Below are 23,376 nucleotides of genomic sequence, written 5' to 3'. Positions count from 1 at the left end.
TGTGTGTTTAAACAGATATTTTATTACCAGAACGGCAACTTTTTTTAAAAAATCAAATTTTCCTTTCTTTTCTTCAGTTTTTTTTTTTTTTTTTCTCTTGAGATGAAAATACTTCTTAAACACTTTCTTTTCTTAGTGTTTAATAGTCCAGAGGATTTTTTGTAGCACACTTTGTACAATGGAAAATTATTTTAGAGATAGTGTTTTGTATTTGAAACTTTAATGTTAGTAATAGCAGTGAACTTTGATATTTTGTATTTTCATTCTTTTCTATAAGCATTGGTTTAAAATGAAGAGAGATTAAGGTAATAACATTCACTATTTTGCGGTATTTAGGAACCTGTTTTATTCACTGGAACAATAAGGAAAAATCTGGATCCCTTTAATGAGTATTTGGAGGAGGAACTGTGGAATGTCTTAGAAGAGGTAATTTATATAATGTGATTTAACTTGTTAGCATCAGTATTTGTGTGTGTACATTCATAGCATTGCAGGTAATTAAGGGAAGCTTATCATTTTAACTGTTTACTTTCTAGGAAAACAGTGATGAGATGGGTACACTTAAAATGTGTATATGATAATGAAAACCAACAAAATAATTCCCCATGTTTTCATTTTAGCTTTTTCTATAGACCCAAAGCAACTAGATACAATATTTGTCCTTAGCAGAGCATTTAAAACCAGACATTAAAGTGTTGGGGTCAAATTCTATGAGTGACCTAGTTAATTAATTACCCTTCAATGTTCATTTTATTCTATGACCTTAGGGATATCTAAGTGGAGACACTAGTTTTTCATTAATTGAAAGATAAACAAGATCCTTCCAATAAAATGCTATGAAGTTTCATAAGAAAATGTTTATAAAAGTATTTAGTTTGAATGTCATGATTACTTATTGATGATTATATCATTTTAATGTTGCAGCATGAATGCAGGTAACAGAACCCTGGTGTGCTGATTCAGATTTTATATGGATACATTAATTTCTAGAGGAGCTCCTGTTATTTGTGTCATGTTTCCCCTTGCTCTACTTCACTGAATTTCTCTACCCTTGCATGAAAAAAATTCTGACTATTAAGTTGCTGTTGGTTTGTATATTTCAATACTAATTATTTTGTGTATTAGTCCTAGTTTTACAAATTGATTCTACTGATGGCAGAGAACTTTACATTTCTAAACCATAGACAGACTTCTAGTCTCCCATGGGATCTAGATCAGTCTTTTGATTTTTAAAAAGTAGCACTTGATAAGTGAAAGTGAAAAGTAGAGTCACTCAGTCGTGTCCAACTCTTTGCGACCCCATGCACTGTAGCCTACCAGGCTTCTCTGTCCTTGGGATTTTCCAGGCAATAGAACTGGAGTAGGTTGCCATTTCCTTCTCCGGGGATCTTCCCGACCCAGGGATTGAACCTGGTCTCCCGCATTGTAGACAGACGCTTTACGTCTGAGCCACCAGGGAAGTCAGCACTTGATAAATAGGTGCTAAATGTTTGGTTGATCTCTGCATTTCAGAGAAGTATGGCTTATTTCTTTAAAAAATTTTGTATTACACAAATTCAGCATTGATAGTATCTCTGTTAGGGCACAAGTGTGTCTCATCACACAGGAAACCAAGATACAGAAACCTGGGTGTCAGCAGCCTGTGCATCAGGAACCACGTGGTTCAGTCCTTGCTGTGGGACAGCTCACATGTCCATTTCCCGGGGCCTTGTATTAGGTGAATGGGCTCTCTCTTACTTCCTTTACTGCTGGCCCTGCTCTAGTAAAAGCTCTTCCCCATCTGTTGATTACATTTCCCTGTCTCCTTCCAGTCCTCACCAGCCTTTCTTTTTGAGAAGTAAGAAGGTTCCACGAAATGTGGGAAGCACCTGACATCTATGTTAACCTCCTGTGAGACGTCTTGTAACCTACTAGATACACTACACAGCAGGTTACTTTAAAAATGTTTATGATGATAGAAATAGGGTGCCTTATAAGTTCAGTTAATTGTTTTTCAATTTTGCTATATTCCATTATTTCCCAACCTCAAAAATGATCTGAACTGTTTCATATTGAGATGTATAGTTTTGATTAGTATTATTTGCTCTATTTTCCTTAAATTATAACTTTTTATATACTTTCCACAGTTTACAGTGTGATATGATATTCTGGAGCCAGTTAATTATTATAAAAATATAATCCTTTAACATGTAATAATAGTGTTATATATAACCTGTCTATATGGATTTACTTTCTAATTTATAGAGACAGATATGTCATATGATGAGATTCACTTCTGCCTTCACACTGCCAACAAATATTTCTGACAGCTTCTTAGACAGGCATCGTTGCAGATTCTGGGTCTATCATAGTCATTAAAAGACACAATCTCTGTCCTTTTCAAGGACATTCTCTTGCATAATCTAACACAATTATCTTGATTAAGAAATAAAATAGTCATATTACACTGTCGTCTAACGTGTTCAGATTCTCCAGTTGTAACTTCTAATTATTGTCTACTGCATCTGTTGCCCTTTTCTTCCATTGTAATACTTCTTACCTTGATTTTATGATTACACTACAGAGGGCCTGATATTCATATTATTATCATAATCATCCCTGATTCATAAATAAATACAGTGTCTCAGAAAAAAGTATTTTATGAAAAACACTTCCCTTTACAACTCTTATTGATCATGAAGCAGATATGGACAACCTGAAGGAAAAGGAAAAAACAAGATTAGTTATGTGGTGTCATCCAATTCAGGAGTGTGAGATTATTTCCTCAAAGTTAGAATGTCAGTCTTAACAAAGACCAAGCACTTGCACCACAATCCAAATCTTACCCTTTACAGTTTGTACACCTTTTATGCTATCACTAAATACCAATACCATATTTAATCCTAACTCAGGATCCTGCTTTCTAGGGATTGGACTCCATCAGGAGCACAGTTCAGGATCACGTTTTTGGAAGTGCTCCAGCATTTAGGATATCATGAAAATGCTACTCATTCACCCTTGGTGTTTTGTTGTCTGAAGCTGTAGGGTGTCACATAGCTTACTGGCCTCAATCTGTTGGTTATTTATTTGAAGTGTATTTCTTCTTGTTCTTTCACTTTAAGTACAGCCTAAGTTTGCTTCTTGCTCCATAATATATCTCCAAAATGAATATTCATTGAACTGACCCCTACCACGAAGTGTACTTTCAGATTATATTTTGTAGTTAAAGATTTGTTTTTTTAAATCTTAGGAGTATAATTTTATGAAGATAGATTAGTATAAACATGGCCTATATCCATATTGTGAGGGAGATAAGATGTAATATTCATCTTGTTTTTTGTGAGTTTTCATTCACTGGAAGACATTTATGATATTGAAGAAAATGCACTTGACTGGTCCACTATTTATAGACTAAGCTTGGGAAATGTTCCAGGATTACTAATGCATAAGACAGAGTTTTCCATTGTTTAAATTTGTATTATTTTAAATGTTAAAAAATTGTAAAGTGTTAATAATATATCTTTAGAGAACCAAACTTTCTGTAATTTTTTTTTCAACTCCTCAGTAAAGTTGATTCAACCATAAAGATCCTTTTAGATTTTCTGTTTAAACCATATTGGGAGAAATAGCTTCAATTTTTGAGAGACTTTCTGAACTAATTCCTAGGTGGGGGTTGTTGGTGGACGGCATGTGGCAGATATGGGGGGACATTGAGATCTTTCTGTCCTGACTTAACTCTACCCACCATCTTTCTCAGTGAACATTAATTGGAAACAGCTTTTCCCATCATGTGACTGTACATGTAAGATACATAAGAAGTCAGGAGGACTTCAAAGCTCTAATGTCTAAGAGGCTTTTCTACTTCTGCAGCAGTTTGTTTTCGAAATGTTTTTCTTTCTGTATCAACAGGTACAACTTAAAGAAGCCATCAAAGCTCTGCCTTGTGTAATGTATACTGAATTAGCAGAATCAGGATTGAACTTGAGTGTTGGACAGAGACAACTAGTGTGCCTTGCCAGGGCTATTCTCAGGAAAAATCAGATATTGATTCTTGACAAAGCCACATCCAATGTGGATCCGAGGTATGGAGCTCAGATCCATGAAACCTGGAATCCAAATTGTAAATGTGGTAAATGGAAAACATTTAGTGATGCTGAAAAATGTTTCTGTGCTCTCTTTGGCCCGCAGATGTCTTTTAATAATATTAATCACAAACAAAGGAAAACAAAGGAAGAAACCAAGACAGTTATATGCTGTTAATATTGTTATGAGGCATCCTTAGAGAGCTGGATTTAGGAATCCAGCTAGTTTCAATCCACATAGTTTCAGTTTCAAGGGAAGGCTATTTTCCATCACTTTATGGAAAATGGTAAATTTCTAAATAGACTTTTTATACTTAGTTTTTTAGGAACAAGATTATATGTTAAAGTATTGATTTTTAATTTTTAACTCTTTAGTCTGCCTTTCCTGTCTTCACTGAAGTATATCAACTTCTCTGATTTCAGAACTGATGAGTTAATACAAAGAAAAATCCATGAGAAATTTGCCCAGTGCACTGTGCTAACCATCACACACAGGTTGAGCACCGTTATTGGCTGTGAACAGATACTGGTAAGTCCCTCACCATTTCAGTTGTGTTCACTTATATTCAATTTTGCACTGATCCTTCCTTGTAAAACTTGATAGAAACCTCCAGTAATTTAATTTTCTCTTGGTTTCTCTTCTCATTCCTGAAAATAACTCGAGTAATGAACTTCAAAATGTGCTATTAAATAATATATCCAATAACCTTATATTTTATATAATAGTCTTATATTTGAATTGTTATTTTTTAAGACATCCAGCCATGAAAATATTCCAAACCCAAATTATAGCTTCATGTTTCAAGAAGCTAGAACACATTCATCTTTACTGTGTCACAGTTGTTTCAGTATTTTTTAATTCCCTTAATCAAAAAATTAACCTTTCATTTAGATTGCCAGGAGGTTGTTGGCTAAGGTTGCAGAATTTTTCAGCTCTTGCTGTCAGAAGGGAGTCCATGAGAAGAAAGGGCCTCGTGAGAAAAATAGTATTTCAGCTGAAAGGATTTAATATAGGAAATTTGCTACATAAGAATTGGAGGCTAGAAAAATGAAAGGAAACACTGGGGTCATGATTTTAGGAAGCAGCTACCATGTCCTAGGACAGATATTCAGACCTAAGAACTCAGAAGAGAGGCCCTATAGTTGGTGCTCAGACCTCCAAGGAGAGGCCCAGTTGCTGGTCATATGTGCTGAAGAGGCAGGATGAAGCTCTTTCTCCATGTGCTAATAGAAGCTCGGAGCTGAAGTCAGGCCCCACTGCTGAGGTGACACTGCAGGAACAGCCAAATCAGATAGAACATTAGCTCTGTCCCACTTTCAGTCTCCCTCTAGTGCCCACTTACTGGCAGAACCTAAAAAAGGCCAGCTTGCCGAAGAGCCTCTGAAATGTGACTTGCAGAGATCCAACCTGTGCATCACAGGTGAGAGTTTAGAAAGGAAGGCAAATCAAGGCTGAGAGTCTGTAGATAAACAACCTACAAGCCTCTTGCACAGTAGATCGAGGCACTGCACGTGCGGTAGGCTCCAAGCTTTGGTCTCTGGACACCTGTCTAGTATCTTCCCTCCAGATTTGATTGGCTCTTTCCTCTCGGTAATTTAATATTTCCTTCTTTATCTTCTTTTCCTTCCTCCCTCTATTCCTTATCTCTTTTCATATTCCCTTTGTTGTTTCCCTCTGCTGCTTGCTGAGTTCAGTAAATGTTAGAATGTGGCTTTACAAAATGATATAGAAACCATGGCTCAAAGGAAAACCTTTGGCTGCATATAATCCCAAAAGAATGTGTTTTTCACTCAGTCAAGTCCGACTCTTTGTGACCCCATGGACTGTAGCCTGCCAGGCTCCTCTGTCCATGGGATTCTCCAAGCAAGAATACTGGAGTGGGTAGCCATTCCCTTCTGCAGGGAATCTTCCCCACTCAAGGATTGAACCCAGGTCTTCTGCATTGCAGACAGATTCTTTACTGTCTGAGCCACAAGGGAAGTCAGTCCAAAAGAATGCAAGATATATTTACGTATTTTGATGGCCCACAAAAAATAGGTAATAATCAATAATAAACAGTAACATCCAAACTTCCTTACATCTTATGATAATGGAACTGTCTCTTTTGACTTCTTAGACAGTTTCTGGAATGTCACCCCCTCTCCTTACTTCACATGCATTGTCAGATGGATCATCAATGGGGACAATGAGTAGATATCAGGCTGTCAGCATTGAAGCAGCGCCTGTAGCCTCACTCACTGAGCTTGACATGCACAGGAGTGAGCTCCAAGGAGTCCGACAACAGGAGTGGGGCATCCCCAACTAAAGGGATGCTCTAGGCTCCAGCAGTGTAGCCAGTTGTCCGGACTAGAGCAGCTCAGTAGGAAGCTGACTCCACCTGCAAACTTTCAAGAGGGACTGCGTTAAATTCCAAGACTACAGGACAGTAACTGAAATTCCAGAAGTATTTTTTAGCACCTGGTATTCTTAGACAGGACTGAGCGACTTCACTTTCACTTTTCACTTTCATGCATTGGAGAAGGAAACGGCAACCCACTCCAGTGTTCTTGCCTGGAGAATCCCAGGGACGAGGGAGCCTGGTGGGCTGCCATCTGTGGGGTCGCACAGAGTCGGACACGACTGAAGCGACTTAGCAGCAGCAGCATTCTTAGATCCTCATTTTGTGTTCTTGAATGCTAATTGGCAAAGTAGCCTTTCATTTCTACTTTTTCCTGTTGCTTTGTTGTTCTTACCTCTTAACACTGTATATTTTGAAGACTGTCCCCCAAACATCTTTCTTCCATAATAAATAAATGATGCTATAAATTTAACTGTTTCCAGCCCTTTGTCAGGTTTTAGAGGCAGCAGCAGAAAGATGGCTTGATCTCTAGCTCACTTAGGGGTCTGTTCAAATAAATTCTTTGTTCCTAAATGCATCCTGCAGCTTTATTTTTGGTTTTTGGTATTCCAGCATTAATAGTAGCAGATCATTTTTATTATCTAATTCTTAGAAATACTGTCACCTTGGGATGTGTGATTGGTTAGGGAAACAGTGAGGAAGGACAGAATTTGGAAAGCATGTCTGCTAGTCAGTTCTCAGTCGTATCCCTCAGCACCTGATTCACAGATGTAAACGTCTGTATCCCTTGAACCAATCAGTTCTGTTGCTGTTATCAAAGTATGTTCAATTTATTTACTTACTCGTGTGTGTTACTTGCTCAGTCATGTCCCACTCTTTGCAACCCCATGAACTGTACCTCGCCAGGCTCCTCTGTCCATGGGATTTTCCAGGCAAGAATACTGAGTGGGTTGCCATTTCCTACTCCATGGGATCTTCCCAACCCAGAGACTGAACCCGGTTCTCCCACATTTTAGGAAGATTCTTTACCATCTGAGCCACCAGGGAAGCCAATCTCCTGGTAAATTTCTGTAACCTCAAATTTTTCTCAATTGATCAGTGTACAAATCTTTAACATCTTTTAACAAAGCAGTTTACAGCCCGGCCCCTCCCCACCTTTCTAGTTTTGTCCCACTCTGCACCCCCTCCTTCCTTTACAGCTAAAACCACATTGATGGTCTTCAATTCTCCAAATGCAGCTTTTCCCTCTCTCTTGCAGTTGTGCCCTCTCTTGACTGCTGGTGGCTGAGACTAAGGTGTCTGCAGTGGAAATGGTGAGATGGTTGGATTTGGGGGAGATAAGAAAGAGGAGCCAAGTGATGAATTGAATGTGGGACCTGAGGGGAGAGAGAGGAGTCGATGCTGGTGTCTAGGTGTGGAGACTGAGCATCTGGGTGAATGGGGAAGATGGAGAGAGAAGAGAAATGTGAGGGTTCTCTTTGGAGCCTGTCACCTTTGCAGTGACTGGACTTGTTTTCCATGATGTCCTTCACTGTGGAGCTGCCCTTCCCACTCCTATGTTGGGAGACCTTCAGTTTAAGGGTGCCTGATTAAGGTCATCAGTGATGTCACAGGGAGGTCCCGCCAGGAGATGTAAACTCAGCCACTTATTTATATCTTGGTCCAAAATGGTTGTAGTTGCTGACTCCTTTTGTAGGAACAGCAGGATTAGACCTTAGGGGACTACAGCATTTTCTCACTCTGTGTCTGTGTCACCTTTTGGTAATTCTCACAATATGTCAAACTTTTTCACTATCATTACATTTGTTATGGTGATCTGTGATCAGTGATTTTTAATGTTACTTGCCAAAGTCTCCAATGATGGTTAGTAATTTTTAGCAATAAATTATTATTTTGCTTAATTTATTCTTTTAATTAAAGGATAATTGCTTTGCAGAATTTTGTTGTTTTCTGTCAGACGTCAAGAATCACCCATGGATATGCCCATGAGCAATGAATTATTTTTTAAATTAAGGTCTGTACCTTGTTTTCTCAGGCATAATGCTACTGCATACTCGCTAGGCTACAGTGTAGTCTAAACATAACTTCTATACACCCTTGGAAACCAGAAATATTGTATAACTGACTTTATTGTGATATTCACTACATTCTGGTGTTCTGGAACTGAACCCCCAATATCTCCAAAGGATCCCTGTACCTCTTTCCTTTCAGGAAAACAGGTGACTGTTCTGAAAGCTTTAATGTGGACATGAGACGAGTCAACCTGCTGCAAAACCTGACACTCCAGCCTGAGGGAGGGGCTGATACTGAGGAAGGGAATAACCGACAGGGTTGTCACCATGAAGTCGTGTGGTTATAGGTGTTGAAGATCTTGTTGTTTAGTTGCTAAGTTGTATCTGACTTTTGTGCCACCTCATAGATTGTAGCCCACCAGGTTCCGCTGGCCATGGGGATTCTCCAGGCAAGAATACTGGAATGGGTTACCATTTCTTGTAACAAGTACAATTTGTTGCACTGGTGAATATATCTGCACAAAGACAGAGGGTATGGTTTTGTTTTGTTCTTGTTCAGTTGCTCAGTCACGTCCAACTCCCAGCGACCCTATGTACTGCAGCACACCAGGCTTCTTTGTCCTTCATCATCTCCTAGAATTTGCTCAAACTCATGTCCATTGAGTCAGTGATGTCATCCAGCCATCTCATCCTCTGTTGTCCCCTTCTCCTCCAGCCTCCAATCTTTGCCAGCATCAGAGTCTTTTCTAATGAATTGGCTCTTCACATCAGGTAGCCAAAGTATTGGCATTTTAGCTTCAGCATCAGTCCTTCCAATGAATATTCAGGGTTGATTTCCTTTACGGTTGACTGGTTTGATGGCCTTGCAGCCCAAGGGATTTTCAAGAGTCTTCTCCAAAACTACAGTTCTTCAACACTCAGTCTTCTTTATGGTCCAACTCTCACATCCATTCATGACCACTGGAAAACCATACCTTTAACTATATGGATCTTTGTCAGCAAATTACTGTCTGTTTTTTAATACACTGTCTAGGTTTGTCATAGGTTTTCTTCCAAGGAGCAAGGGTCTTTTAATTTTAATTAAATTTAATTAATCACTGCAATCACCCTCTGCAGTGATTTTGAAGCCCAAGAAAATAAAATCTCTCTGTTTCATGTTTTCCCATCTATTTGCCATGAAGTGATGGGACAAGACGCCATGATCTTAGTTTTTGAATTTTGAGTTGTTGTCTTTTTTTTTTTTTTTATCCTTTTAGTTCTTTTTTTTTTTTTTTAACTTTACAATATTGTATTGGTTTTGCCATATATCAAAATGAACCCAAAACAGGTATACATGTGTTCCCCATCCTGAACCCTCCTCCCTCCTCCCTCCCTATACCATCCCTCTGGGTCGTCCCAGTGCACCAGCCCCAAGCATCCTGTATCCTGCATGGAACCTGGACTGGCGACTCGTTTCATATATGATATTATACATGTTTCAATGCCATTCTCCCAAATCATCCCACCCTCTCCCTCTCCCAGAGTCCAAAAGACTGTTCTATACATCAGTGTCTCTTTTGCTGTCTCGTACACAGGGTTATCGTTACCATCTTTCTAAATTCCATATATATGCATTAGTATACTGTATTGGTGTTTTTCTCTCTGGCTTACTTCACTCTGTATAATAGGCTCGAGTTTCATTCACCTCATTAGAACTGATTCAAATGTATTTTTTTTAATAGCTGAGTAATACTCCATTGTGTATATGTACCACAGCTTTCTTATCCATTCATCTGCTGATGGACATCTAGGTTGCTTCCATGTCCTGGCTATTATAAACAGTGCTTCGATGAACATTGGGGGTACACGTGTCTCTTTAAATTCTGATTTCCTCGGTGTGTATGCCCAGCGGTGGGATTGCTGGATCATAAGGCAGTTCTATTTCCAGTTTTTTAAGGAATCTCCACTCTGTTCACCATAGTGGCTGTACTAGTTTGCATTCCCACCAACAGTGTAAGAGGGTTCCCTTTTCTCCACACCCTCTCCAGCATTATTGCTTGTAGACTTTTGGATCGCAGCCATTCTGACCGGCAAGCTACCAATGGTATTCTTCACAGAGCTAGAACAAATAATTTCACAATTTGTATGGAAAAACAAAAAACCTTGAATAACCAAAGCAATCTTGAGAAAGAAAATGGAACTGGAGGAATCAACCTGCCTGACTTCAGGCTCTACTACAAAGCCACAGTCATCAAGACAGTATGGCACTGGCACAGAGACAGAAATATAGATCAATGGAACAAAATAGAAAGCCCAGAGATAAGTCCATGCACATATGGACACCTTATCTTTGACAAAGGAGGCAAGAATATACAATGGATTAAAGACAATCTCTTTAACAAGTGGTGCTGGGAAAACTAGTCAACCACTTATAAAAGAATGAAACTAGACCACTTTCTAATACCATACACAAAAATAAACTCAAAATGGATTAAAGATCTAAATGTAAGACCAGAAACTATAAAACTCCTAGAGGAGAACATAGGCAAAACACTCTCTGACATACATCACAGCAGGATCCTCTATGACCCACCTCCCAGAATATTGGAAATAAAAGCAAAAATAAACAAATGGGACCTAATAAAACTTAAAAGGTTCTGCACAACAAAAGAAACTATAAGCAAGGTGAAAAGACAACCTTCAGAATGGGAGAAAATAATAGCAAATGAAGCAACTGACAAAGAGTTAATCTCAAAAATATACAAGCAACTCCTGCAGCTCAATTCCAGATAAATAAATGACCCAATCAAAAAATGGGCCAAACAACTAAATAGACATTTCTCCAAAGAAGACATACAGATGGCTAACAAACACATGAAATATGCTCAACATCACTCATTATCAGAGAAATGCAAATCAAAACCACTATGAATGTTGAGTTTTAAGCCAGCTGTTTCACTCTCCTCTTTTGCCTTCATCAAGAAGCTCTTTAGGTCCTCTTTGCTTTCTGCCATAAGAGTGGCATTATCTGAATATCTGAAGTTGGTATTTCTCCAAGCAATCTTGATTCCAGCTTGTGCTTCATCCAGCCTGATTTTTCACATGTTGTACTCAGCAGTATACAGCCATGATATACGCCTTTTCCAATTTTGAACCAGTCTGTTGTTTCATATCCAGTTGTAACTGTTGCTTGTTATCCTGCATACAGGATTCTCAGGAGGCACATAAGGTGGTCTGGTATTCCCATCTCTTGAAGAACTTTCAACAGTTTGTTGTGATCCACAGGGTCAAAGGCTTTAGCAAAATCAATGAAGCAGAAGTAGATGTTTTTTTCTAGAATTCTCTTGCTTTTTCTATGATCCAATGGATGTTGGAAATTTGAGCTCTGGTTCCTCTGCCTTTTCTAAATCCAGCTTTTATATTTGGAAGTTCTTGGTTCACATGCTATTGAAGCCTCGCTTGAAGGATTTTGAGCATTACCTTGATAGTGTGTGAAATGAGTACATTGTGTGGTAGTTTGAGTATTCTCTGGCCTTGCCTTTCTTTGGGATTGGAATGAAAACTGAGCTTTTCCAGTCCTGTGGCCACTGCTGAGTTTTCCAAATCTGCTGGCATACTGAGTGCAGCACTTTCACAGCATCATCTTTCAGGATTTGAAATAGCTCAGCTGGAATTCCATCACCTCACTAGCTTTGTTTGTAGCGATACTTCTTAAGGTCAACTTGACTTCACACTCCAGGATGTCTGGCTCTAGGTGGATGACCACACCATTGTGGTTATCTGGGTCATGAAGATCTTTTTTTGGTACAGTTCTGTGTATTCTTGCCACCTCTTCTTAATATCTTCTGCTTCTGTTAGTTCCATACATTTTTGTCCTTTATTGTGTCCATCTTTGCAGGAAATGTTCCCTTGGTGTCTCTAATTTTCTTGAAGAGATCTCTAGTCTCTCCCATTCTGTTGTTTTCCTCTATTTCTTTGCATTGATCACTGAGGAAGGCTTTCTTATTTCTCCTTGCTGTTATTTCAAACTCTGCATTCAGATGGGTATAACTTTCCTTTTCTCCTTTGCCTTTTCTTCTCTTCTTTTCTCAGCTATTTGAAATGGTTTTGTTTACTGTAAGTAAATTAAGCAAAAGACTTATTGGGAACCAACTGGCTTAGTTAATAGCTTTATTTATTTGTTGACACTTCAAAGGGATTTACCCAGCTTTGGCTCATTAAGCACCATTAGTGTTTCAGAATTCTATTTTACAAAGATGTTCTCTCATTTTTTAATTTTATTAAACATACTGACCTGCCTCTTGAGAAACCTATATGTAGGTCAGCAACAGTTAGAACTGGACATGGAACAACAGACTGGTTCCAAATAGGAAAAGGAGTATGTCAAGGCTGTATATTGTCACCCTGCTTATTTAACTTCTATGCAGAGTACATCATGAGAAATGCTGGACTGGAGGAAGTACAAGCTGGAATCAAGATTGCCGGGAGAAATATCAATAACCTCAGATATGCAGATGACACTACCCTTATGGCAGAAAGTGAAGAGGAACTAAAAAGCCTGTTGATGAAAGTGAAAGAGGAGAGTGAAAAAGTTGGCTTAAAGCTCAACATTCAGAAAACGAAGATCATGGCATCTGGTCCCATCACTTCATGTGAAATAGATGGGGAAACAGTGAAACAGTGTCAGACTTTATTTTTTTGGGCTCCAAAATAACTGCAGATGGTGATTGCAGCTATGAAATTAAAAGATGTTTACTCCTTGGAAGGAAAGTTATGACCAATCTAGATAGCATATTCAAAAGCAGAGACATTGCTTTGCCAACAAAGTTCCATCTAGTCAAGGCTTTGGTTTTTCCAGTGGTCATGTATGGGTGTGAGAGTTGGACTGTGAATAAAGCTGAGCGCCGAAGAATTGATGCTTTTGAACTGTGGTGTTGGATAAGACTCTTGAGAGTCCCTTGGACTGCAAAGAGATCCAACTAGTCCATTCTAAAGGAGATCGGTCCTAGGTGTTCTTTGGAAGGAATGATGCTAAAGCTGAAACTCCAGTACTTTGGCCACCTCATGCAAACAGTTGACTCATTGGAAAAGACTCTGATGTTGGGAGGGATTGGGGGCAGGAGGAGAAGGGGATGACAGAGGATGAGATGGCTGGATGGTGTCACCGACTCAGTGGACATGAGTCTGAGTGAACTCCGAGATTGGTGATGGACAGGGAGGGCCTGGAGTGCTGCAATTCATGGAGTTGCAAAGAGTCAGACACGACTGAGTGAACTGAACTGAACTGAAACATAATGGAGTCATAATGACAACTAATTTAATCATCCTTATTTGCTCCATAAGACAGATAAATTAGAAATCCTCTTTCTCGTAAGACTCACCACTGTCTCTGCATTAAAAGGTGAATTCTTCTTGTTTTAGGATTTGCTGGGTGCTTATGACCTGTTTTCTCTTCAGCCAATAGCACAGTTGTCCCCTCCCATCTCTCACACTCCAGCCTTCATATCACCTGTGTTCTCCCTAGAAGCACGAGCAAAGGGGCATATGAAAATCTGCACTTACCCTAACAGGGTTGTTGTCTGTGTTCAACATTTTCACTGTCTGTAGTTTTTCTTTGAAAATGAATGACACAGGACAAAAACCAGGACCAGAATCTCAAATTCTACCTCTTCTATTTGTAAACAATATTGTGCATATTCTTACCTCTTTTCCTCAACTCAAGCCTCTTCTAAGTATAATTTTTCCCAGAGACATAAAAACCAGAAACTGTTGTAATATACCCACCTGAAAAGCACAAAAACAGGTTATACCTAACTAGCATTTTACTTTAATTCTGTTTTTTACCTTCATGGATTTTTTTCTTTCATAAGCCTACATGGATATAGTTACAACATTTTAGAAGAGAAACCTCGTTCAAAAACATGCCAAGTATTTTCATTAAACTTTTTAGAGAAAAGATAACTAATGTGAAAGTAGAGAGCACAACACAGGAAAAGAAATACTTTATTAGGGGGTGCTTACATACAAAAGCAGCAGATTTGGGAGAGCAATTATGGAGGTGACCATGCTGCAGCTTTCATCATTCCATGGGCAAGAAGAATGACTTCTTATTTCAAGACCTAAGACAAGAATTTGAGTTTAATACCTGCCATAGTGTCCAGTCTCTGAGAAAATCACAAGAACCCATTTAATCAGGGACCCAAATTCCAAGTTGGATCCAAATTGGATAATTGTTCCTGTGTCACCTGGCAGCCAAAAACAGAGGTCTAATACTCAGATCTTCACCTCCCTACTCTATTTCTCCCTAATGGGATCTCCCTTTAATGTTTGTCACCATATTGAAAACCCTTTCTGGCATCTCTTCCTTTCTAGGCTTTTCTTCCAGCCTCTTATGCCCCCACCTCTCCCTGAAGCCACACCATTGTCACTGATGGCATCCTGCCAATGAAAACAAATCATATTATCTTGCAGTGGCTGCATTTAATTTTTATGTGTAGGGCAGCTCCCTGGAATATCTGTGGCTGCACTGCAATCCTGCTCCTCTCAACTCCCCCCACCCTTCACTATCTCTTTTCTTCTTTGTTTTTTTCCAGTGTTTGACATAAATGAGTTTGAAGCCTCCATCCTGAGCCCTGGTTTGACCTTCCCTCATTTTCCCCTCTCACTCTCCCTCTTGTCCACAGCCATCCACATGAGGCAGGTGGTCCTCCAGGTCTACATCCCTCATCCTGTCATCCCTGTATGCCCTGCCTTAGCTGTTCCCCATGCCAGCTAAACTTATCTTCCCCTTGATCTCATCCTGTAGTTTTGACAGATCACACCATTGGTTTATCACCCAGTCACACCCTGAATTTAGTTTCATTTGTATCTAATTTTAAACTGTCATCTACTGTGTGCCTGTTGCTTATCTTGTATAATGCCAAGGCCCTGAGATGCAGCAGTGAACAAGGAAAACTGCATCACCCTGCCCTCAAGGAGCTGCCAGGCTCATCTCCTGTCCACCTGGCCCATGATAGTCCATGTGTCTGGAATGACCACTGTCCACCCACCCACCTTTGTTTCTGCGTGTTCACACCTGTCCTTTCTTCAAGGCCTAGTTCGTTGCCCTCTCTCCTCCTTGAAGCTCAGAACCTCTGACCAGAAGTCATCTCTTCTGTTACTAAACCCTCCTTGTTGTGCTTTTTTACCTGCATGATACACACTTGAGGTTTCTTCTCTCTCTTCTCTCAGTACAGGCTCCCTAGGGGCAGGGTCTGTGGCTTATGTGTGTTTTCATTTTCCACAGCATCCAGCCAAATACCATTAGTGCACATAAATGTACAATAAATGTTTGCTGAATCAATTCAGAAATTAATGAAAATTTACTTAAGTGTTCCTCAAGTGTGTTTTGGCTATGTGTTACTCCTGTTTGTAAACATAAAATATAGTTGATTGACAGTATTTTGTTAGTTTCAGATGTATAGCAAAGTGATTCACCTAAATACGTATATATTTTTTCAGAATATTTTCCATTATAGGTAATTACAGTATATTGGACATACTTCCCTGTGTTATACATTAAGCCCATTTTGCTTATCTGTTTCATTTATAGTAGTTTGTATCTGTTGATCTCATAGTCCTAATTTTTATACCCCTCCTTTCCTCTTTAGTAACCATAAGTTTATTTTCTGTGTCTGTGAGTCTGCTTTTGTTTTATATGTAGATTCATTTGTATTATTTTTTATGTTCCACATATAAATGATATCTTATTTGTCTTTCTCTGTCTGATTTATTTCACTTAGTATGATATTCTCTAGGTTTACCCATGTTGGTACAAATGGCAATATTTCATCATTTATTGTGATATGAGGGATATTCCACTGCACATACGTGTGCACGCACATGTGTTGGTTTGGTGTATCACATTTTCTTAAACCAGTCATCTGTTGATGGGCACTTAGGTTGTTTCCATATTTTGGCTATTGTAAGTGATGCTGTTATGAATGTCGGGGTGTATGTATCTTTTGAATTAGGGTGTATATATCTTTTTGTCTTTTCTTGATACATGCTCAGTGGTAAGATTGTTAGATTGTATGGTAGCTTTATTTTCATTTTTATCTGAAATCTCCATACTGTTTTCCATTGTGGCTGCACCAAGTTATACTTTTTATCCACACACTTTTCAACATTTGTTATGTGTAGACTCTTTAATGATGGCCATTCTGATCCATGTGAGGTGGTACCTCATTTTGACTGATTAACATTTCTCTGATAATTAGTGATGTGCAGCATCTTCTCCTGTTGGTCATCTGTATGTTTTCTTTGAAGAAATGTCTATTTAGGTCTTCTGTCCATTTTTTGATTGGGTTATTGGTTTTTTGATATTGAGTTATAGGAGGTGTTTGTATATTTTAGATATTAACCCCCTGTTGGTTGCATCATTTGTAAATATTTTATCCCATTCATTTGGTGTTCTCTTTTCATTTTGTTGGTGGTCTTCTCTGCTGTTCAAAAGCTTTGAGTTTGATTAGGTCCCATTTGTTTACTTTTGCTTCTTTTCTTTTGCTTTGGGAGACTGATCTAAGAAAATATGTTGTGATTCATGTCAAAGAGTGTTCTGCCTGTGTTTTCCTCTAGTTCTATAATACCCAGTCTTATATTAGGTCTTTAAACCATTTTGAGTTTATTTTTGTATATGGTTTATTTTGTATGGTTGTACATATACAAAAAGATTAGTGTGTTCTAATTTCATTTATTTCCATGTAGGTGTCCAGCTTTCCTAGTACTATTTACCATGGAAACTGTCTTATCCATTGTATATTCTTGATTACTCTTTCATAGATTAATTGATCATAGGTGTTTGCATACCTGTGTTTTAAAATCGTGCTTTTTCTTCCTTGGCATCAGAATGAGTAGTTTCGTTCTATCCTGTCATACTTAAGTAAAATTATACAATCAGAGCATCTAAGTTGGCCAAGTTACAGAAGATATAAATTATTATGTGGATGATACAGATTCTTTTATTCCTGGGCTCTTTTGAGAGCTGCTCTTATCAGTGATCCACAGAAGTAAACAAAAGATTAACTGGAGACTAGACTTCATGAGACTTAATAACTATTTTTAATTAAATACAAAGAATGAAATTAACTGTAATACTTTTATGTGGAAAAACAACCTATGTCTTGCTTATAGAGTTTCAGCATTTTCTCTTAAGATACATTTACTCTAAATGAAGAATGAAATACTATTTAACATCAGAACTGTTTTTATAGTTATATCATATAAGCATATTGTTTTAGACACTCCCTCCTCCCCCACCAAAAAAAAAAAAAAAATCATTAACCAAAGTCACTAATAAGTAGAAAGAGGGAGTTAAGAGCCCCTTCCTCTCTCTTTCAATTTCCAATTAGAAGACATATTGTGCTTAGTCCAGTATTCTGGCTGGAGAATTCCTTGGACTGTATAGTCCCTGGGGTTGCAAAGAATCAGACATGACTGAGCAACTTTCACTTCCACTTCACTTCATCGTGCTTAGTCAGTAAGCACAGACCTATTGTGCTTAGTCGCTCAAGTGTCCGACTCTTTGTGACCCCATGGACTGCAGCCAGCCAGGCTCCTTTGTCCATGGGGATTCTCCAGGCAAAAACACTAGAGTGGGTTGCCATCCCCTTGTCCAAGGGCTCTTCCCAACCCAGGGATCAAACCCAGGTCTCCCACACTGCAGGTGGATTCTATACGGTCTGAGCCACCAGGGAAGCCCAAGAACACTGGAGTGCATACCCTATCCCTTCTCCAGGGGAACTTCCCAACCCAGGAATTGAACAGGGGTCTCCTGCATTGCAGGTGAATTACTTATCAGCTAAGTTACCTGGAAAGCCCAGCAGACCTTTTAATGATAATAAAAGGAGTGAAAGGAAGGCAGCTTAAGAAAAAAAGAAAAAGAAACAGAAAGATAATTTGTGAAAACAGATTCAGGTCCTAGGCAATTTAGATTGGGCTGCCTCCATGTGCTATGTGGGCCATGATCTCTAGAATTACAAGCTCAATTTCTTAATTGCTTCTTTGATCTTATCCAAGGAGAAAATTGGATTTCTAGAGATTTGTGTGTGTGTGTGCAGAGCAGTTCTACTAATGCTGCTATGTAGCAGCTCCTTTTGCCAGCCTTTCACTCTCAGAATAATAAAATACAACCTCAGCCAACTTTAAGAAGTATCTTAACCTCTCATATAAAAGATTCTTAGCAGCTGACAGTAATCCAGAACCCTGAAAAAATTCTAGAAGCACCCTTTTTTCCCCAAATATTGATCAGATTCTGTCAAACCAAATTGACAATTTGCTGTCAGGTCACTGCCATCTGGTTTGCATGACATCAACCTACATTTTAGATAAATTGACTTTGATTTTCTTGAATCAAGATATTTGCCAACTCTGTGTATCTCTATAAATATCCCTCAGAGCTCAGAGTCTGAGAGCTAAAAGCACTGACTAATGATAACAACCCCAAATGCTCTGGGCAGAATATTAGATGCTTCAGCCTGTTGAGTGTCAATAATTGTAGTGTAAAACTTCCATTTTCTTCCTTTCCTATAACCTATAATAATAAAAGATCACATTAGACCTTTGTCTGTCTAGTAAAACAGGGTAATCAAACCATTTAAACACTAGCAGGCCTACCACCCAGATAGATTCTCTCTATTCTCCCTGTCCTGCCCATTTCTGAAATAATTGTCCTAGTTACGTTACTGTGAAACATTTGGTGCTCATAGTAAAGAACCCACCTGCCAATTCAGGAGGTTCATAAGAAACATGGGTTCAATCCCTGAGTTAGAAAGATCCCTTGGAGAAGGAAATGACAACCCACTCCAGTATTCTTGCCTGGGGAATTCCATGGACAGAGGAGCCTAGCAGGGTATAGTCCATTGGGTCGCAAAGAGCTGGACACAACTAAAATGACTTAACACACACACACAATATGATACTGTGGAACACTGGTGCTAATTGGTTTCTTTCTGCTGATTAACAGGTTTTGGATTCAGGGAACGCAGTAGAATATGATGAGCCATATGATTTGCTGCAAAATAGAGACAGCCTGCTTTACAAGATGGTGCAGCAACTGGGTGAGGTGGAGGCCACTGTCTTCATTGAAAGGGCAAAATAGGTGAGTCTACAAATAATAAATGCTGGAGAGGGTGTGGAGAAAAGGGAACCCTCTTACACTGTTTGTGGGAATGCAAACTAGTACAGCCACTATGGAGAACAGTGTGGAGATTCCTTAAAAAACTGGAAATAGAACTGCCTTATGATCCAGCAATCCCACTGCTGGGCATACACACTGAGGAAACCAGAAGGGAAAGAGACTCATGTACCCCAATGTTCATCGCAGCACTGTTTATAATAGCCAGGACATGGAAGCAACCTAGATGTCCATTAGCAGATGAATGGATAAGAAAGCTATGGCACATATACACAATGGAGTATTACTCAGCCATTAAAAAGAATACATTTGAATCAGTTCTAATGAGGTGGATGAAACTGGAGTCTATTATACAGAGTGAAGTAAGCCAGAAAGAAAAACACCAATACAGTATACTAATGCATATATATGGAATATAGAAAGATGGTAACAATAACCCTGTGTACGAGACAGCAAAAGAGACACTGATGTATAGAACAGTCTTTTGGACTCTGTGGGAGAGGGAGAGGGTGGGAAGATTTGGGAGAATGGCATTGAAACATGTAAAATATCATGTATGAAATGAGATGCCAGTCCAGGTTCGATGCACAATACTGGATGCTTGGGGCTAGTGCACTGGGACGACCCAGAGGGATGGTATGCGGAGGGACGAGGGAGGAGGGTTCAGGATGGGGAACACATGTATACCTGTGGTGGATTCATTTTGATATTTGGCAAAACTAATACAATTATGTAAAGTTTAAAAATAAAATAAAATTAAAAAAAAAAGAAAAGAAAACGAAGAAGAAAAAAAAAAAAAGAAAGGGCAAAATAGGTGAGCCTGCTGCAGGGTGTTGTAATTGAAGTTTGTTTCCACATTTGCTCTTCGGAATCTCCACCAGGGGTCTCTGTGCCCTTTTCAGTCATAAACCTCCAGAGACTAAGCTTCATGACTGGGTCTTAACAGCATGTGGCAGGTTGAAGGCAGGTCTGCTGAGAATCTGCAGCAGTGGTGGGGATGGGGTGTAGGATGAGTGTGCACTTCTGTGCACGTACACCTGTGACTAACAGACAGATTTGAGATAGGACTCACCACACACTTGGACCCTAGGTTCAGATTCCCTTAGAGCATGGAACACTTTCATTTTGCAGACCCTTTATGTTTCATTCTGACTGGTGCTCAGCACATTTGTGATGTGAGTGCTGTCAAGGAATATCCATGAAATTTGAGAGTTTAAGGAAAAAATTTTGGAATACGTTGAGTCTAGGAAGATTAACCAGGGAAGGTATAAGTTGCTTCTGTTTCTAACCTGTAAAGAAAACTCCTACACGATACTGTCAGTTAATCCCTAATTCTTTGTTGTTTACAATTTTATCCAGTTACCCCCTCCCCACCCATGCTCCCTCTAACTTCCTGAAGAAGGTAGATTGTCATCAGGATAAATCAGGAATTTACAATACCTCAACACTGTACTCTGGATGGTGCTTGAACATGAGGTGTGTTAAAGCAGTAAGCACTGTACATGGTGTGAGGAAGGCCTTCGATGAGTGACCTTCACTCACGTGGTGTCTTTCTAACAATGGTGAGGTGGTAGTGTCTTGTACAGAAGTGACAACTGAGCTCTAGTTTGAGGGATTTAGCGATTGTCATGCAGCTGCCTGTAATTCATTCTGGAACAAGGTATGATTGAAACTGATGGGAAAATAGAGGGAGGGAGGGAGGGAAGGTGTGGTATTCTCGCCACTTGAGATGCATGGTTTGAGGTGGGGTGAGGTTTCCAGCTGTATGTGATGAGGCTTCCCCATTGAAACTGTTTCTCTGGTTATTAAATTATGGATGCATTTTACCTTCTTCATATCTGCATTTCCCAGATTTTCACTTGTAAGTAGAATAAAATTACTTGTGTAATATTTAAAATGCCTGTTTAAAAAAAAAAAAAAAAAACATGCCCCAGCATCTAACGGTATTTCTGTATGAAAAATGTATCTAAAATGTGGTCTAATTTCCCTCTGTCACTGTTTCATCTCAATCCTCCTTAGAAATGAGGAAATGCACAGCAGTACCTTCCACTGTTCATAGGGTAGGAGATAGCTTTTTGTCGGTACTGTACTGTATACAAATTTTAAGAAGATGAACGTGGAGCTCTGTAATTTTTGTGCCAAAAAGTCACAGAGTGCTTTCATCTACTAGAGTGTCTCCCAGTCAGAGTTTCCATCCTGAGACCGGATAATCATTTGTGATTCCCCACATAACCTAGTCCCAGAACAGTCAGGACTTTTAAAACCCTTTTGTTCTTTAGAACTTAGGCATTACACATCAAAGAGAGGTGTCCCCACCTATGTGTCAAAGTGTTCATTGAAAAACTACATTATCCTTATGTATGAGCTAGACATTGAGTAATGAGAAACTGATCTCAGAATTTTAGATATTTTCAGATAAGATAATAGCATTCAACATCCTCATTTTACAGGTGAGGAAACTAAGTCCTCTTAGAAGGAATGTGGTCCCATGTATAGAACTGGTGTTAAGCTAGTTTGCAGCAGACACAGAGTTAGAAATCTGTTCTTTAAGTATATGTTTTAAACCAAGTGTCACATATGACATGTACAGAAGCAGACATAGGTCATAGAATTAGAAATCTTGTGATTCCTGGTCTAGTAATCCTGCCCCTACTCTAACAATATTAATGGTAAGTTACATTTGTATAGTTCTTTACCATTTATTTTACACAGTTCTTGCATGTATGATTTCACTTAATCTGCATGACTGCCCTTTTTTATCCCATGTCATGGATGAAGAGACTGGTCCAGGGCTCACCCAAGGTCACTGAGCTGGTCCAGGGAGACAGAGGGGGAATTTCTGGGGAGGCTGAGTGCAGTCCTGGTTTCTGTGTTCTGTGCCGAGTCTGAGAACACTGCTCCTTTCACGTGGCAGCCAAGGTGGAGGCGATCACTCAAGTTCACAGGGTGACAGAACCTCACTCTTAGATTTCAGTCCTGCCACAGGCTCAGGTCACCGCTACAGAAACAAATGCATTCTTGATTCTCATCCCATCTTGACATTATTTCTGCATACTCTGCATCCTCTTAGGAGGATTATCAGTTTTTTGACTGTGCAAGCATTAGGTATCAATGTATTGTTCAGAGCTATAACACCGGGAGCATTAGCCTCAGTCACAAGGTTTCACTGATAGAACAGAATTCATTCATCTGAAAAGAAAATCTGGGAGAAGGTGCTTCCACATCACATTTTCTTGAACAAATAGTTCAGGCAAGTTTATCACTGTCTGATTGACCCTGATCAATGAAATAGCAGAGAAAGTACCTTTTAGATACATAAAGCTGGAGGGGGCATTAGTTTGATAGGGCTGCCATACAAAGACCACAGAGCAGGTGACTTAAACAATGGAAACTTATTTCCTCACAGCCCTGGAGGCTGGAAGTCTGAGGTCAAGGTGTCGGTAGGGTTGGTTTCCTCTGAGGTCTCTCTCCTTGGCTTGGAGAGGCCGTCTTCCCTCTGTGTCTCACATGCTCTTCCCTCTGTGTAAGCCTGTGTCTGGTCTCCTCTTCTTAATCTAGCTCCAGTCTGTTAGATTAAGACCCACCTGTATGACTTCATTTTAACTTTATTGCCTCTTTAAAGATGCTGTCTCCAAACAGTCACATTCTGAGGTACTGTGGTATTTAGGACTTCAACATGTAAAGTTGGAGGGGACACAGTTCAGCTCAAAGAATGAATGCCTGTCATCCATTCTGTTCTGTGATGAAGCAGAGCTGGTTGAGGTTTTCTGAAGTTTCTTTGTTCCCAGTGTGTAACTATAAAATCCTCATAT

General features: G+C 39.3%; 1 protein-coding gene across 1 annotated transcript; it reads left to right on the top strand.

Annotated features, from left to right (window-relative positions):
* Window positions 1–336: 336 nt before the first annotated feature.
* On the top strand, window positions 337–19,528 carry LOC113889387 (multidrug resistance-associated protein 4-like; the record flags this gene model as incomplete). The annotated part of the gene is made up of 4 exons (XM_027536068.1): window positions 337–426; window positions 3,889–4,061; window positions 4,485–4,590; window positions 19,394–19,528. Coding segments are annotated over 4 exons (504 nt in total), but the record flags the coding sequence as incomplete, so codon positions are not given.
* Window positions 19,529–23,376: the final 3,848 nt, after the last annotated feature.

The sequence above is a fragment of the Bos indicus x Bos taurus genome, unplaced genomic scaffold (genome assembly GCF_003369695.1).
Source record: "Bos indicus x Bos taurus breed Angus x Brahman F1 hybrid unplaced genomic scaffold, Bos_hybrid_MaternalHap_v2.0 tig00011911_arrow_arrow_obj, whole genome shotgun sequence".
Taxonomy (NCBI): Eukaryota; Metazoa; Chordata; class Mammalia; order Artiodactyla; family Bovidae; genus Bos; species Bos indicus x Bos taurus.
Note: the sequence above shows the minus strand (reverse complement) of the source record. Positions and strands in the feature narration are given on the sequence as shown.